At 47.4% G+C, this 17,748-nt stretch overlaps 1 protein-coding gene across 4 annotated transcripts in view; it reads left to right on the forward strand.

The window, feature by feature from the left end:
• DNAJC11 (DnaJ heat shock protein family (Hsp40) member C11) overlaps nt 1-17,748 on the forward strand; it is a 72,153-nt gene that overhangs the window by 32,527 nt on the left and 21,878 nt on the right. For all 4 annotated transcript variants that reach the window (XM_077977430.1, XM_077977415.1, XM_028840421.2 and 1 more), the window contains exon 4: nt 2,351-2,452. In XM_077977430.1, coding sequence (XP_077833556.1) covers nt 2,351-2,452 — 102 coding nt within the window. The remainder of the gene's footprint in view (nt 1-2,350; nt 2,453-17,748) is intronic.

Consider the following 17,748-nt stretch of genomic DNA (forward strand, 5'->3'; position numbering starts at 1 on the left):
TCACGTACTTTTTATTTCCTATCCTTCTGTTCTATTGATTTTTTGCTATAAGCTTGTATTTTTAAAAATAATTTTTTGAAACTTGAAATTTCCAAGGAAACATTTTCTCACATCACATCTTTTTAGATAGTCTGTGAGCAGCATCTCGAGACTCCCCTGTGTTTCTCCCACTGATGAGCGAATCTGCTTTCTCATACACCCCTGCCCCTCCCCTTCTCATACACCCCTGCCCCTCCCCTTCTCATACACCCCTGCCCCTCCCCTTCTCATACACCCCTGCCCCTCCCCTTCTCATACACCCCTGCCCCTCCCCTTCTCATACACCCCTGCCCCTCCCCTTCTCATACACCCCTGCCCCTCCCCTTCTCATACACCCCTGCCCCTCCCCCAGCCATCTGATAACTTTGGTAGTGATAGAAAAAGAGTAACCACTTTTTCTGTCCTGTTCCCACACTGTGTGTTTCTCACCAGTGCACACAATTTCACACCATAAACGGGACCCTTAGAAATCGTGCAGTGCAGGCCGGGCACGGTGGCTCATGCCTGTAATCCCAGCACTTTCGGAGGCCGAAGTGGGTGGATCACAAGGTCAGGAGATTGAGACCATCCTGGCTAGCATGATGAAATCCCGTCTCTACTAAAAATACAAAAAATTAGCCGGGTGTGGTGGCAGGTGCCTGTAATTCCAGCTACTCGGGAGGCTGAGGCAGGAGAATGGCGTGATCCCAGGAGGCGGAGCTTGCAGTGAGCCGAGATTGTACCACTGCACTCCAGCCTGGGCAACAAAGCGAGACTCCGTCTCAAAAAAAAAAAAACAACAACAGAAATCGTGCATTGCAATTGCCTCTTTCACAGATGAAAGACTGCCCTTTCCACTTCTTTGAAATCTCGACTGGGTGGTCTTCCTTTCATGACAAGCTAAGAAAGGCTGAACTGGAATTGGAATGCTGTATTTTCTTTTTTTTTTTTTCTTTTTTTTCAAGACGGAGTTTCTTGCCCTTGTTGCCCGGGCTGGAGTGCAATGGCGTGATCTTGGCTCACTGCAACCTCCGACTCCCGGGTTCAAGTGATTCTCCTGCCTAAGCCTTCCGAGTAGCTGGGATTACAGGCACCCGCCACCACGCCTGGCTAATGTTTTGTAGTTTTAGTAGAGACGGTTTCACCACATTGGCCAGGCTGGTCTCAAACTCCTAACCTCAGGTGATCCACCCACCTCGGCCTCCCAAAGGTATTCCACACCAGACCTGGAATACCTTTTCTTTTTTTTTTCCTTTTTTTTTTTTTTTTTTTGAGACAGAGTCGTGCTCTGTTGCCCAGGCTGGAGTGCAGTGGCATGATCTCAGTTCACTGCAGCATCCACCTCCTGGGTTCAAGCAATTTTCCTGCCTCAGCCTCCCAGGTAGCTGGGATTACAGGCACCTGCCACCATACCTGGCTAATTTTTGTATTTTTAGTAGAGATGGGGTTTCGCTATGTTGGCCAGGTTGGTCTGTAACTCCTGAACTGAGGTGATCCGCTTACCTCGGCCTCCCAAAGTGCTGGGATTACAGGTGTGAGCCACCGCGCCAGGCCGGAATACCTTATTTTCTCAGATTCGACATCACTGTGCATCCCTGAGTTTAACGAGGTCTGCTGCGTGGTACCTGAGTATTGTTACACCAGCCTATAACTGACAGCCCAGATTCTAAGGTTCATATACTATTGTAAGAAGAAGAGTTCCATGATTCTGAAAACACTCAGAGCCGCCAGACATGGTGGCTCATGCCTGCAATCCCAGCACTTTGGGAGGCTGATGTGGGAGGATCCTTTGAGGCCAAGAGTTTGAGGCCAACCTGGGCAACATAGCAAGACCCCGTCTCTACAGCAACAGAATAAAAACACCCAGACCCGACAGCTCGAGATCCTTGGTCCAAGAAGCTCAAAAGGAGTCTTTAGCGATTGTCCCAGACCACTAGGGAGAGCCAGCTTGCCTCCGTCCTAATATTTAACATTTGTTATCTGAGATTCATTAGGAAATTTACACTATGAAATTTAAGGTGACATTTTCCTTGTAAGATTTCAGCAGACTTAGAGATAAGTTGCTAAAATAAAGAATGTTTAAGTCACTCTGGAGAGCTGAGTGAAAGCTCATTTCAACCTTGGGAAGGGCCAGGAGGGCAGTGAGCTCTGCCTCACCCAGGCCTGAGCCATCGGATGGCAGAAGTCACGGTTTGGGGCACTTCCTGGGGAAAGGCTGTGGCTGGACCCCAGGCAGTACGCACACACCAAAATCAATGACTGCAGTTCTTTGTGTACGTTTCCCTTACCTCCTGGGTCCTCAGCTGTCTTCCCATCTTGATTCTGCACGTAGGTTGTGGAAAGGAGGAGAACCCCAGCTGAAATTCGAGAGGAGTTTGAGCGGCTGCAGAGAGAGAGGGAAGAGAGGAGACTGCAGCAGCGAACCAATCCCAAGGTAAGCCAGGGGCCAGGTTTCATGAGGACACCTCATGAAAAGGCCTCATACCTAGAAGCCAGATCTGAAATAATGAGGTGCTGGTGGATTGTTAAAGGAAAGACATACAAGCTGGTGGGACAAAATTTGGCTTATATTATGTCAAAGTCATATCTTTCTGGAAACACCTCCCTAGCAGCCATCAGCCACGCTGCTGCTCATCTCCAGGAGATGAATGTTTTATACCATGTGGAGGGAAGACAAAACCAGTCCCCCGTTTTTTCCAGAAGTCAGGGAGTTTTGCCAAGCAGATACAGAGGCCAGTCATTGAAAGCCATTTCCTCCGACTGTGCTGCCCAAGTCCTTGACGCTGGAAATCAGAGGACAGTGGCAGGGCAGAGGACAGCCACCTAATCACCTAAGCGTTGAGGCAGCAGAAGTCCTTGCTTACCCATTAGGATATGGAGAGCCAAAAAATGCAGAGGGCTCAGGGCATGTCTGTGTTGCCTTGAGCAGAGGGCCCTGGTCACATCACCTCAGGGCATTGGTGCCATGACCACCGGTCAGTGGGTTGTTTGAGCAGCATCAGTGTCCCAGATCACCGATGGAGTTTTAAGTCTTTTAACCCAGTGACACTACTTAGTCTTAGTTACTTTTCAATGCTAAGTATGCTCTCTTTTTCCTTTCAACTTGCTGGGGAGATTGTTTTGCCCAGCTCTGTGGCAAATAGGATAGCTTGGTCACTTTGAGATTCCAGTTGTACTGAATGGCTAATGAAACATGGCCTGGTGTACTATTCAGCTGTGTTTAAAAAGAGGGCTCAGTGGCTAGACCCTATCATTGTGGCCAGGATGGCCTGGCAGAGAGCCTGTATCTGTCATGATAAGGAGCTGGGACCCCCCCCGTCTTCCATCGGCCTCTTCTCCCATGATCTGTGTCAAATCAGTGTTGTTGGAAGGAGAGCGGAAGCCATACAAAGTTATAAGAAGCATTATTATTTTCTTTAAACCTTGTAAAGGAAAAGAACAGGCCGGGTGCGGGGGCTCACTCCTATAATCCCAGCACTTTGGGAGGCAGAGGCGGGCAGATCACCTGAGGTCGGGAGTTTGAGACCAGCCTGGGCAATATGGTAAAACCCCATCTCTACTAAAAATACAATAAAAATTAGCCGGGCCTGGTGGTACATGACCACCAGCCTCCCGAGTAATTTCAGCTACTTGGGAGGCTGAGGCAGGAGAATCGCTTGAACCAGGGAGGCAGAGGTTGTAGTGAGCCAAGATCATGCCACTGCACTCCAGCCTGGACAACAGAGTGAGACTCTGTCTCAAAAAAATAAAAAAGAAAAGAAAGGAAAAGAACAAATGCTGGCTTAAACTGGGATGCATAGTAAGATAAACCTCTGATGAAATACATTCTAGAAAGCAGTTTTTTTAAGACCCATACAGCATTTAAAGGACCATATATCCAGAACATGTCCATCTGTTTGAATCCCACATTTCAAAGTATATTTGACCCGATAAAACTATGGATGGGAATGAAGCTTTTGTATCATCCATTATCATGTATAATCAATAAATGTTTTAATTCTCTTGGAAAAAAATGTATATTTGAAAATGGTAACACCTCCACTCCCATCTACTCACTCTCCCCTCAACAGGTGAGGTCCTCAGAAGTGCAGGGTTACCTTTTGGTCAGATAGAGGCAGAGAATCAAAACCCTGAGTGAACCGAGTTGGGGAGTTTGGGATAATTGGGAGAGTTGAAAATCTCCGAGGTGCCCTGAGCTGTGCTAATGATTCCTGCTTGGATCTCCCAGCCAGGTGCCCGCGGGAGGTCCAGTTTGGAAGGTCTGTGTTGGCAGGTGGAGGTGGGGTCAGGGTGCCTGGCAGGAGCAGGCTGTTCCTTTGGCGTTTTTGCTGTTCTGGCTGGAGGTTTGCTGTGTTAGGAGCAGTGAAAGGGAAAGAGAACCTCACTATCATCCTGCATCCGTGTCCTATGATCAAATCGGCCATCTGGGGGTGTGTGACAGTTGCTTATTAGGACTCTGCAAATGTGTCTGCAGGCCATGTTTCTGTGGAAAGAGGGAGCGCAGCTGTGACCATCTCACACAGACATGCAAGTGATTTTTAAAATGTCCTATACTTTGCTACTTCCATAAAACTGCTTCCAAATAAATCAAACATTTTCTAATCAGAAATCTTGAGCGATAACCAGATGTTGGCTGTCCAGCATTTTAAGGAGAGGATTTGAGGTAGATCTTTCATTCCATTTCTGACAGGTTTTTTTGCTTTTCAAGATGAGCAAACATCCTTGTCCTGAAAAGAAAGGGGTGATCTCCGCTTTAAGGAGACCATAGAGGCCAGGTGTGGTGGTGCACGCCTGTAATCCCAGCACTTTGGGAGGCCAAGGTGGGCGGATCACTTGAGTTCAGGAGTTCGAGACCAGCCTGGGCAACATAGTGAGACTCCGTGTCTACAAATAAAATACTAAAATTAGCCAGGCATGGTAACATGCACCTGTAGATCCAGCTACCTGGGAGGCTGAGGTGGGAGGATCCCTTGAGCCTGGGAGGTCCAGGCTGCAGTGAGCCAAGATTGCACCCCTGCACTGCAGCCTGGGCAGCAGAGTCTCAAACAAACAAACAAAAAGACCATGGGGAAGCCAGGCATGGCGGCTTATTCCTGTAATCCTGGCACTTTGGGAGGCCAAGGCAGGAGGATTGCTTGAGTTCAGGAGTTTGAGGTCAGCCTGGGCAACATAACAAGACTCCCATCTCTACAAAATATTTACAAATTAGCTGGACACAGTGGCACATACCTGTAGTCCAGGTTACTTGGGAGGCAGACGAAGGAGGATTGCCCTAGCCCAGGAGTTCAAGGTTGCAGTGAGCCGTGATTGCACCACTGCACTCCAGCCTGGGCAACAGAGCAAGGTCCTGTCTTAAACAAAAACAGAAGGACACTTTTGATGACTTAGGGATCAGCCTGTCAGCTGGACCCTCACAGAGGACCTCAGCTCAGAGGGGTTTGCAGGCTGTATCCCATGCGTGATATTATTGCCGCCCGAAACGCGGGTGCATATTTCTCTCTGTTTTCACCAATAAGAGCAGATGAGGTAGGGATTTCCAGTAGGTTGATGTATCTACCAAGCAAAAAAGCCTAGTGAGGAAAAGCCCAGGTTAGAAGGTACAACTGCCAGCAGGAGGCAGGACACAGAGTGAGGCGTTGGACAGTGCTCCGTTTTCTCTTTTGTAAAATGAGGACATCTGTCCTGACTACCATGCCAAGTTGTGGAAAGATTGAAAACACATGAAATAGATGTTAATTTATTAGGGAAAGATAATCTTGCTATATAAATGCAAACTGACATTCAGAACGAAATGTGGTGGTGGTGGTTCATTCAACACTGAGGAGGAAATTCTTAGCTTGGTCAGGAATGGGTGGGACCTGTGAGTTGGGATTTGAAAATGGCCGTCGAGGCTGGGCGCAGTGGCTCACGCCTGTAGGCTGAGGTGGGCGGGTCACGAGGTCAGGAGATAAGACCGTCCTGGCTAATGCAGTGAAACCCCATCTCTACTAAAAATACAAAGTTAGCTGGGCGTGGTGGCAGGCGCCTGTAGTCCTAGCTACTCAGGAGGCTGAGGCAAGAGAATGGCCTAAACCCGGGAAGCAGAGCTTGAAGTGAGCCGAGATCATGCCACTGCACTCTAGCCCGGGTGACAGAGAGAGACTCAGTCTCAAAAAAAATAAAAGAAAATGGCCCTCGAACAATTCCCGCAGCCGTTGCCTGGGGCCGGGTCCGGTGCTGTTTGCAGTATGGCTGGCTGTGATACGGACTTGTGTGGAATGTGCCTTGCCAGGCACCATGGTGCCCAGGAGGGAACAAGTAGAATCCCCAGCCCCGGGGTGTGTCCACTTTGCCCACTGGCTCCAGCTGATGGAACGCATGCGCACACACACACAGGCACATCCGTGTGTGGGAGGCAGCATGGGAGAACCTTGGACTTACAGTCCAGCGTCCTACATCCAGACTCAGATTCCACCTTCCTGTCTGTGCCCTTGATCAAGTCCCTTCTGCATTCTTAGTCCAGTTTCTGCCTCCATGTAATGGGAGGCCCACTTTCTGGGTTAAGTCTTTGGACCCCACAGTCCTTAGCTCTAATTACCTGTTTTCCGCCTTTGCTTTACCCTGTGGGAGTAAATTCCTGTCTGTATGTCCTGCTGGAAAACGCCACCCTCCGGTTGCTGTGGTCCCAGTGTCTTTAGGGCCCTCCACATTGAACTGGCATCAGGGAGAGAATTGGTGGCTGGGGAGGACGTGGGGTTCATCCCTGAGAACAGTATGTGAAACTGGAGCCCGACTGGACCACCCTGGGCATCCTCCTGCCATCGTCAGATTTCTGTCTTATTTGCATAATCCATCCACATTTCTTGCATTTTAAGGACTTAAGATCATGTAACAGTGTCGTTCTGTGCTGTATTCACTTCGTATTGATTATTTTCATTCCTTTTTTCCTTAATACCCATAAATCTTCTCTCTCTGTGGACGGCAGCCACTTTGAGCATATTTAGAAGGCAATTTGATCCCAGGCAGCTTGTCCGACTTCACTGCTGCCTCCTTCATGAACTTGTTTACATCCCATGTGGAGCAGATGATTAAGTTAGGTTTGTTTGGGGGTACAGGGGCAAAGGAGCTTGACTCTCTGCGGGCACATATTGCTTTAGTTTTTTGACCCTACAACAAAATAGTTTCATGGAGATTTACGTTATTTCTGGGCCATTTTTGCTATTACAGAGATTGATATACACTCCTTGGCAAGACCTCTCTTATCTAGAAAACCCCATCATCAGCGTGGTTTGTGTAATAGCTGAAAAACACAATTCAGCTTTATTAGAAAAAAATGTAAATAATGTATCGGCCAAGCGTGGTGGCTCACGCCTGTAATCCGAGTGTGTCCAGAGTTCGTTCCTTCCAGTGAGTTTGTGGTCTCGCTGACTTCAAGAATGAAGCTGCGGACCTTCACGGTGAGTGTTACAGCACTTAAAGGTGGTGCAGACCTAAAGAGTAAGCAGCAGCAAGACTTATTGTGGAGAGCAAAAAGAACAAAGCTTCCACAGTGTGGAAGGGGACCCAAGCGGGTTGCTGCTGTTGGCTGGGGTGGCCATCTTTTATTTCTTTATTTCTCCCTGCCCATGTCCTGCTGATTGGTCTTTTTTACAGAGTGCCAGTTGGTCCATTTTACATAGTGCTGATTAGTGCACTTACAATCCACAGAGCGCTGATTGGTGCGTTTTTACAGAGTGCTGATTGGTGCATTTACAATCCTCCAGCTAGCCATAGAGCATTGATTGGTGCATTTTTACAGAGTGCTGATTGGTACATTTGCAATCTTCTAGCTAGCCACAGAGTGCTGATTGGTGCGTTTTTACAGAGTGGTGATTGGTACATTTACAATCCTCTTGTAAGACAGAAAAGTTCTCCAAGTCCTCACCCGACCCAGGAAGTCCGTCTGGCTTCATCTCTCACCAACGTTTTGGGAGGCTGAGGTGGGTGCATCATCTGAGGTCAGGAGTTCCAGACCAGCCTGACCAACACGGTAAAACCCCATCTCTACTAAAAATACAAAAATTAGCCGGGTGTGCTGGCAGGTCCCTGTAATCCCAACTACTTGGGAGGCTGAAGCAGGAGAATTGCTTGAACCTGGGAGGCGGGGGTTTCAGTGAGCCGAGATCGCACCACTGCAGTCCAGCCTGAGTGACAAGCTCGAGACGCCATCTCTAAATAAATATATAAAAATAATGTATCGGCCAGGCACGGTGGCTCAAGCCTGTAATCCCAGCACTTTGGGAGGCCGAGACGGGCGGATCACGAGGTCGGGAGATCGAGACCATCCTGGTTAACACGGTGAAACCCCGTCTCTACTAAAAAATACAAAAAACTAGCCGGGCGAGGTGGCGGGCGCCTGTAGTCCCAGCTACTGGGGAGGCTGAGGCAGGAGAATGGCGTGAACCCGGGAGGCGGAGCTTGCAGTGAGCTGAGATCCGGCCACTGCACTCCAGCCTGGGTGACAGAGCGAGACTCTGTCTCAAAAAAAAATAATAATAATAATAATGTATCAACAGCCCAGGCAACATGGCAAAATCACATCTCTACAAAAAATAATAATAATTAACTGGGCATGGTGGTGTGCTCCTGTAGTCCCAGCTACTCAGGAGGCTAAGGCAGGAGGAACACTTGAGCCCTGGAGGTGGAGGTTGCAGTAAGCCAGGATCGTGCCAGCCTGGCTCCAGCCTCCAAGATGCACTCCAGCCTGGGTGACAGAGACCCCATCTCAAAAAATAAATGAATAATATATCAAGGAAGGCATATAACCATAAAAATATTCTTAAATGCCAAAATGTTTTCATAAAGCTGTAAGAGTGCATCACTTGGTTATTTTTCAAGGATTCTGGGGTTGCCCTGGCAATGACTGTAGCCAGCAGAGTCGCCCGGGCTTATGACTTCAGTCTGTTCTGTGGAAGTGGTTCTGATGTCATAAAACTGCCCGGACTTGGCTGAGAGCATGATAGAGCAAAAGAAGGATTGTTTGACCCATATGTTTGTTGTGCGTAGTGACAGGAAAAGGCAATGGGCTGCAGAAAATGGGCTGCTGTTGCAATTGGAGATTGTGGGAAGTTGTCTGGTAAGGAGAAGAGGGACCAAAGCCTGGTGAATGAGGTCTGGGAAAGTGCTGTGACAGTGAAACTGAAACCCTGGAGAAGAGTGGTCTTGGCAGTCGGGATAGAAGGCACAGAGGGCTTCAAAGGTAAAACAGCTGTTTGTCTTGAAGTGAGTCTCCGTCAGAGGGCTGTTTCACCCCTTCGTGTCAGCATAATCACTTACAAACAAGGTTTCAGAATTAGAGACTACTGTTTATCCGGGGAGGACAGGCTCTGACTTCCATTTGAGATGAAGTGATTCTGTGGGAACCGTCATGAGTGCCATGCTGGTGGGTGCATCGGTTATAAACAGGTGAATTTCACGTTGCCTTGTATCACCTCTTTTGGTGGAATTTTCGGTTAGTAAAGAGTTCCTTTTGAGATTGCAATTGACAGAAATTTCTTATGTTGCCCTCATGGCCAGATAAATATAAACATGAAAATAATTCCGCCTGGTTGGTGTTGAATGTGTTAACATGATTGTGATCATTACTACACAGTGTCTGCATGTATCAAATCAGCCCACTGTACACCTGGAACGTGTGCGATCTCTATTTGTCAGTTAAATGTTTTAAATTTTTTAAAGAAGGTTTGAAACCAAAAAATAAAGAATTTAGAATGGTACATTCCTGGCTGAATAAACAACTGATTCTACTCAACGAGTACAAATGCATCATCTCCTCCCTGGCAAGAAGTTTCTCATTGTGGGAGAAAGGCTCTAACTCATGCTCAGAGTTTCTGAGTGATGTCAGTGAAGACGTGTTTATCACATTCACAGTTAACCCAAGGCGGAAGGTTCTCAAAGAGCCCAGTTAATAAGAATGAAGGGATTAAACTACAAAATAAGATTTAACGGCTGGGCACGGAGGCTCAGGCCTGTAATCCCAGCATTTTGGGAGGCCGAGGGAGGCGGATCATGAGGTCAGGAGATCGAGACCATCCTGGCTAACACAGTGAAACCCTGTCTCTACTAAAAATACAAAAAACTAGCTGGGCGAGGTGGTGGGCGCCTGTAGTCCCAGCTACTCGGGAGGCTGAAGCAGGAGAATGGTGTGAACCGGGAGGTGGAGCTTGCAGTGAGCCGAGATCATGCCACTGCAGTCCATCCTGAGCAACAGAGTGAGACTCCGTCTCAAAAAAAAAAAAAAAAAAAAAAAGAAAGATTTAACAGGGAGAAATGTGCTAGCTACGAAAGGGGGGAAATGGGGCAAATGGTCATCTTTCGTTGACTTGGTTTAATATTAGCAATTTTGTGGGTTGGAGATGGGTGAAAATGGTTGATTTATTCACAAAGTAATTTAATTTAGGTGCCTGTAACGTGCCAGACACTTTAGGAATGTGAACATTCAGCAGAGAATAAAATAGACAACCTAATCCTGCCATGAAGCTTAATGATCTAGTTGAGGGACACAGAATCTGCAATAAATGCAATATATAAATTATATATTAGGACTGGGCATGGTGGCTCACGCCTGTAATCCCAGCACTTGGGGAGGCCGAGGCAGGCGGAACACCTGAGGTCAGGAGTTCGAGACCAGCCTGGCCAACATGGTGAAACCTCATATCTACCAATAATACAAAAATTAGCTGGGTGCAATGGCACACACCTGTAATCCCAGCTGCTCAGGAAGCTGGGGCAGGAGAATCACTTGAACCCAGGAGGCTGAGGTTGCAGTGAGTTGAGATTGTGCCATTGCACTCCAGCCTGAGCGACAAGAGTGCAACTCCATCTCAAAAAAAAAAAAAAAAAAAAGAACTTTTTTTTTTTTTTTTTTTTTTTTTTATTTTATTTTTTTTGAGACGGAGTCTCACTCTGTCACCCAGGCTGGAGTGCAGTGCCGCGATCTCGGCTCACTGCAAGCTCCGCCTCCCGGGTTCACGCCATTCTCCCGCCTCAGCCTCCGAGTAGCTGGGACTACAGGTGCCCGCCACCGTGCCCGGCTAGTTTTTTGTATTTTTAGTAGAGACAGGGTTTCACCATGTTAGCCAGGATGGTCTCGATCTCCTGACCTCGTGATCCACCCGCCTTGGCCTCCCAAAGTGCTGGGATTACAGGCTTGAGCCACCGCGCCCGGCCAAAAAAGAACTTTTTAAATAATTAACCAGGCACAGTGGCACGCGCCTGTAATTCCAGCTGTTTAGGAGGCCGAGGAAGGGATGTCCCTTGAGTCCGAGAGTTCAGGGCAACAGTGAGCTGTGATCAAGCCACCACACTCTAGCCTGGGCAGCAAAGTAAGACCCTGTCTCTAAAAAAATAAAATAAAATATTCAGATTATGTCATTTGTTGAAATATGTTTTAATGAATATTGGTTTTATTATATCAGAGAAACTATAAATAATTTATTCAAAGGTAGTTGAAAAATAAAATATTGGGACAGGCACGATGACTCACACCTGTGATCCCAGCATTTTGGGAGGCTAAGGCAGGAGGATTGCTTGATCCCAAGAGTTGGCGATCAGCCTGGGCAATATAGCGAGACTCTGTCTCTACAAAAAATACAAAAATTAGCCAGGTGTGGTGGCATGTGCCTATGGTCCCAACTACTTGGGAGGCTGAGGGAGGAGAATCACTTGAGCCCAGGAGTTTGAGGCTGCATTGAGCTGTTTGTGCCACTGCACTACAGCTTGGGGAAGATTCTGTCTCTTAAAATAAAATAAAATGTTCTTAAGAAAACATGGCGGCCGGGTGCATTGGCTCACGCCTGTAATCCCAGCACTTTGGGAGGCCGAGGCGGGCGGATCACAAGGTCAGGAGATCGAGACCATCCTGGCTAACAAACACGGTGGAACCCCATCTCTACTAAAAATACAAAAAAAATTAGCCACTCATGGTGGCAGGCACCTGTAGTCATAGTTACTCAGGAGGCTGAAGCAGGAGAATGGCGTGAACCCAGGAGGCGGAGCTTGCAGTGAACCGAGATGACGCCACTGCACTCCAGCCCAGGTGACAGAGCAAGACTCCATCTCAAAAAAAAAAAAAAAGAGTAGGAGTTATTATTTGGGGCATGTATCCACAGACTTTTAGTCTGTTCATCAACCTTGTCTGTCTCCAATATCAGTGCTGATTATGTGCTGCTGTATAACCATTTCCAAACTTGGTGGCTTCCAACAACAATTCCATACTGTCTCACAGTTCTGTGGATTGGCTGGGACTTGACCGTGATGGGGTGGTGCTCCCAGGGGTTGCAGTCAGGTGGTAGCTGGGTCTCATCCTCTGCAGGCTTGCTGGTCTGCACGTCAGCAGTGGCTTCTGCTTTCATGTCTCGTGTACCTCAGCGGAGTTGGCTGGCATCGCTCTCTCTCCAGGCAACCTCTCCCCTCAGGCTTCCTTGCCAACAGCAGTCTCTGGGTAGCTGGACTTAATACATGTTAGCTAGTGTCACCCAGATAGTGCATTTTAGAGACCTGGGCCGAGCTGCAAGGCTTCTCATGAGCTGGTCTTGAAGTCAGCACCATCAAATCCGTGCATTCTGTTGGACAAAAGCAAGTCTGAGAGTTGCTTTTATGAACCCGAGAGGTTCAGGATCAAGGAGAGGGCTCTTTATGAGGGCATGAGTACCCGCAGGCATGGTTCCTTGGGAGGCCTTTGATCTAACTTCCACAGTGTGTCACGCTGTTTTGTGAAGAGTGTATTTCCAGTGTCTTTTTCTTTAATACCATTGCCTACTATCTTTATGAAAGTTGCATTTATATTTAGCAAGTTTTATTTTACTTTGAGACAGTGTCTCATACTATCACCCAGGCTAGAGTGCAGTGATACAGTCACGGCTCACTGCAGCCTTGACCTCCTGGGCTTAAGGAATCCTCCCACCTCAGTCTCCCAGGTGACTGGGACCACAGGCGGATACCACCACTGCCAGCTAATCTTTTTTTTTTTTTTTTAGTTTTTTTTGTGGAGACAGAGTCTCAACATGTTGCCTAGGCCGGTCTCAAACTCCTGGGCTCAAGCAGTCCCTTCACCTTAGCCTCCCAAAGTACTGGGATTGCAGGAGTGAGCCACAGCACCCAACCGAAATTTTTGACACATTTAATTGATTCTTCTCTGTGTATCATATTTTTAATTTAGAAAATACTCTCTCCATTCTAAATTTCTTCATATTAGAACATAAAAATATCTTGGCCCAAGTATTTTGACAGGTATCGTCTTTTTAACTTTATTCACAACAGTTTTCTTTGACACATTTTTCTAAATCATCTTTATTTATGATCTTTTGAATGTTTTATCAAATTTAGATGCTACAAAACTGTAGACCTTTTCAATTCCATTTCATTCTAGAACAGAATATAAATTTATCCAATTAAACATGACAGCTCCACCAAGATTCCTACCCAAAATAAAGATACTCCAAAATGCCATTATGGAATTTCAAAATTATATCTCATAAACCGTTTGAACTCTTATTTATTTTGTATGGTTTTTTCCCCAACAAAAAGATCAGCTTCAGAGTATTTTTCATTACAAGCCTTATTTTCAGTGATTGTAATTTTTTTTTTTTTTTTTTTTTAAGACAGAGTCTTGTTCTGTTGCCCAGGCTGGAGTGCAGTGGCACGATCTTGGTTCACTGCAACCTCTGCCTCCCAGGTAGAAGCAATTCTCCTGCCTCAGCCTCCTGAGGAGCTGGGATTACAGATACACGCCACCACGCCTGGCAAATTTTTGTATTTTTAGTAGAGACGGGGTTTCACCATGTTGGTCAGGCTGGTCTTGAACTCCTGACCTCGTGAGCCGCCTGCCTCGGCTTCCCAAAGTGCTGGGATTACAGGCATGAGCCACTGCGCCCAGCCTGTTGTTTTTGAAACAGAGTCTTGTTCTGTCACCCATGCTGGAGTGCAGTGGCGAGATCTTGGCTCACGGCAACCTCCACCTTTCAAGTTCAAGCAGTTCTCCTGCCTCAGCCTCCAGAGTAGCTGGGACTCGTGCCCAGCTAATTTTTGTATGTTTAGTAGCGACAGGGTTTCACCATGCTGGCCAGGCTGGTCTCGAACTCCTGACTTCAGGTGATCCACCTGCCTCAGCCTCCCAAAGCGTTGGGATTACAGGTATCAGCCACCGCACCTGGCCACAAATTGTTCATATACTGCCGTGCAGTTTTTTTTATTACTCAGAATCATCGTCATCACAGGGATGTGTTTGTGCTGTTACTCTGTGAATATAAAAATTTGTGAATTTTGACAACTACAACTTCATTTTCCATGGGTAGAGTACCACAGCTTGTTTTGACACAATTATACATTATGTATCACTACAACTAATTCTAAGGATGTTTCTAGTCCATGGGTTTCTTGACTTAATAAAAATATTTTTTACCATAACGCTACACTGCCTCAAAGTTGATATTTGAATATCACCACAAAAAAAAAAAAAAACACATTTACCTTCAATGTGGAACTTTTAAATTGAGTTTATAGTAGCATTTATAATGTCAGGCGTTTCACCCTCAACCGAAATCAAGTAATTATTAGGGTTAATGCATTTTCAGATTGAAGCATCTGATAGAAAGCTAGCACTGGCCAGGCACGGTGGCTCACACCTGTAATCTCAGCACTTTGGGAGGCCGAGGCAGGCGGATCACGAGGTCAAGAGATCAAGATCATCCTGGTCAACATGGTGAAACCCTGTCTCTACTAAAAATACAAAAATTAGCTGGGCATAGTGGCGCACGCCTGTAGTCCCAACTACTCGGGAGACTGAGACAGGAGAATCGCTTGAACCCGGGAGGCGGAGGTTGCAGTGAGCCGAGATCGTGCCACTGCACTGCACTGGACTAATGGCTAATGTCGCCTGATGACACAGCGAGACTCCATCTCAAAAAAAAAAAAAAAAAAAAAAAAAAGCTAGCATCATTAACAGTTGGGAAGTTGGGCTAATAGGGCAACCAACACAGAAACAGCTGTTGCTTTATCTTTCATTTGTGCATTGCAGACCTTGGAGTGGAAATGTGAGTGAAATTAATGTAGAGGAACTACCATTTGATCTAAATGAAAAATGATTTTCACAGTTATATGTAAATACACCTGCTGCTACAGCCCACTTTCCGGCACAGTCTTGGAGGAATGACTGACCGTTGACGCTGGTGCTTCTCCAGCAGATCTGAAACTTGATTTTCACGTGCTCAGAGTTAGCACTTTGGATGATCAGTGTGGAAAAACAGTTTATGCGATTTTTAAGTTCATCAGCTCTCTGGGAAAATGGAAATTTAATACTCAGTGTCAGCCCTGCCTGAAGAGTTTATTGAAAAAGAAAGCATCGCCAAACAGCAACAAAAACCTGTAGATTTATATCAAGGATTTCCAGATTCAAGCCACTGCCTGTTTTCCTGTGGCCTGTGAGCTAAGAATGGTTTTTGCATTTTTTAATGGTCAAGAAAAACCAAAGGAAGAGGCCGTTGTGACATATGAAAGTTATGTGAAATTCAGATTTCAGCTTCATGAGCAGTGTTGTATTGGAACACAGACACACTCAGTCATTGACTGTTTATCTGGCCGCTTTCCCATTTGAGTAGCAGAGATGAATTCCGACAACAGGCCGTACGGCACCAAAAGTCTTCACTCTGGCTCTTCACAGAAGACATGTGCAAAGCCTGACGGGTATCCTTCAACAGGCGACGGAAACATCGTGGCAGCGGTGCTCAGGGTGCTCTTTGACAGGCTCTGCAGCACAGGCCACCTGTGTTCCCCACACGTTTTCATATATAGTTGGAGTTTCCTAGGGATGTGGCTGACCAGTGGGCTCGACAACTTCAGCTGCCCCACACGCCAAGGCTCTGGCCGCCACCGGCTCCGCCACATGGGCAGCAGCATCTGATACTTCCCCACGACCGAGGCCAGGAGTGAGCCGCACCTCACCACTGCGTCAGCGTGCAGCACACATGCCCAGCCTAGAAAGGGAGGTGCTTCCTACAGTTCATCTGCAAAGAAATGGCAAAAGAGTGGTGGGATCTCACTGGTCAGCTCCTAAAGGCACTGTGCGTCTCACCATGGCAGATGCTAGAAATAAAGTGATGGTCCATCTGCAAAACGCACTCTGACATAAAAGTGAAAAATCTGAGCTAATGGCTAAACCAACAGAAACAACAGATTTAAACCCCACCTGTGACACTCCATAGACTACCCAAACACCGCCCTGTCTGAACTCACCTGCCATTGCCCCTCCGTTCCAGCCCTAGAGACCTCCTTGCCCCTCCACTGGGTGCCCACGAGGGCCATCCTCATTTGTGTCTTTGTTCCCACGTCCCCTTCTCAGAGGTCCCTTTCTTGACCACTTAAAACACTCTCTCGGCCGGCCGGGCACGGTGGCTCATGCCTGTAATCCCAATAGTTTGGGAGGCCGCCAAGGTGGGCGGATCACGAGGTCAGGAGATCAAGACCATCCTGGCTAACACCGGAAACCCCGTCTCTACTAAAAATACAAAAAATTAACTGGGCGTGGTGGCGGGTACCTGTAGTCCCAACTAGTTGGGAGGCTGAGGCAGGAGAATGGCATGAACCCGGGAGGGGGAGCCTGCAGTGAGCCGAGATTGCACCTTTGCACTCCAACCTGGGGAACAGAGTGAGACTCCGTCTCAAGAAAACAAAACAAAACAAAAACCACTCTGTCAGGCTACTTATGGGGTGATAGAAATGTTCTGTGTCTTGATTTGGAGGTAGTTTCACCAGCATATACATGTCAAAGACTCATTGAATTGTGCATTTCAAATGGGTGCAGTTTATATTGTAATACAGAAATTAAACCTCAATAAATTGTTTTAGCTTGGGCGCTGTGCCTCACGCTTGTAATCCCAGCACTTTGGGAGGCTGAGGTGGGCGGATCACCTGAGGTTGAGAGTTGGAGACCACCTGACCAATGTGGTGAAACCCCATCTCTACTAAAAATACAAAATTAGCCGGGCATGGTGGTGCATGCCTGTAATCACAGCTACATAGGAGACTGAGGCAGGAGAATCGCTTGAACCCGGGAGGCAGAGGTTGCAGTGAGCCTAGATCATGCCACTGCCCTCCAGCCTGGGCGACAGAGTGAGACTCCGTATCAAAAAAAAAACAAAACAAGACCGGGCATGGTGGCTCACGCCTGTAATCCCAGCACCTTGGGAGGCCAAGGCGGGCAGATCACGAAGGCAAGAGATCGAGACCATCCTGGCTAACATGGTGAAACCACATCTCTACTAAAAATACAAAAAATTAGCCGGGCATGGTGGTGGGTGCCTGTAGTCCCAGCTACTCGGGAAGCTGAGGCAGGAGAATGGCGTGAACCCGGGAGGCGGAGCTTGCAGTGAGCCAAGATCGTGCCCACTGCACTCCAGCCCGGGCGACAGAATGAGACTCCATCTCAAAAAAAAAAAAAAATACAAGGCCGGGCGTGGTGGCTCACGCCTGTAATCCCAGCACCTTGTGAGGCCGAGGTGGGCGGATCACAAGGTCAGGAGATCAAGACCATCCTGGCTAACGTGGTGAAACCGCATCTCTAAAAATACAAAAAATTAGCTGGGCGTGGTGACGGGCGCCTGTAGTCCCAGCTACCCAGGAGGCTGAGGCAGGAGAATGGCATGAACCCGGGAGGCAGAGCTTGCAGTGAGCCGAGATCGCGGCACTGCACTCTAGCCTGGGCGACAGAGCGAGACT

This window comes from Macaca mulatta, chromosome 1 (assembly GCF_049350105.2).
Source record: "Macaca mulatta isolate MMU2019108-1 chromosome 1, T2T-MMU8v2.0, whole genome shotgun sequence".
NCBI lineage: Eukaryota > Metazoa > Chordata > Mammalia > Primates > Cercopithecidae > Macaca > Macaca mulatta.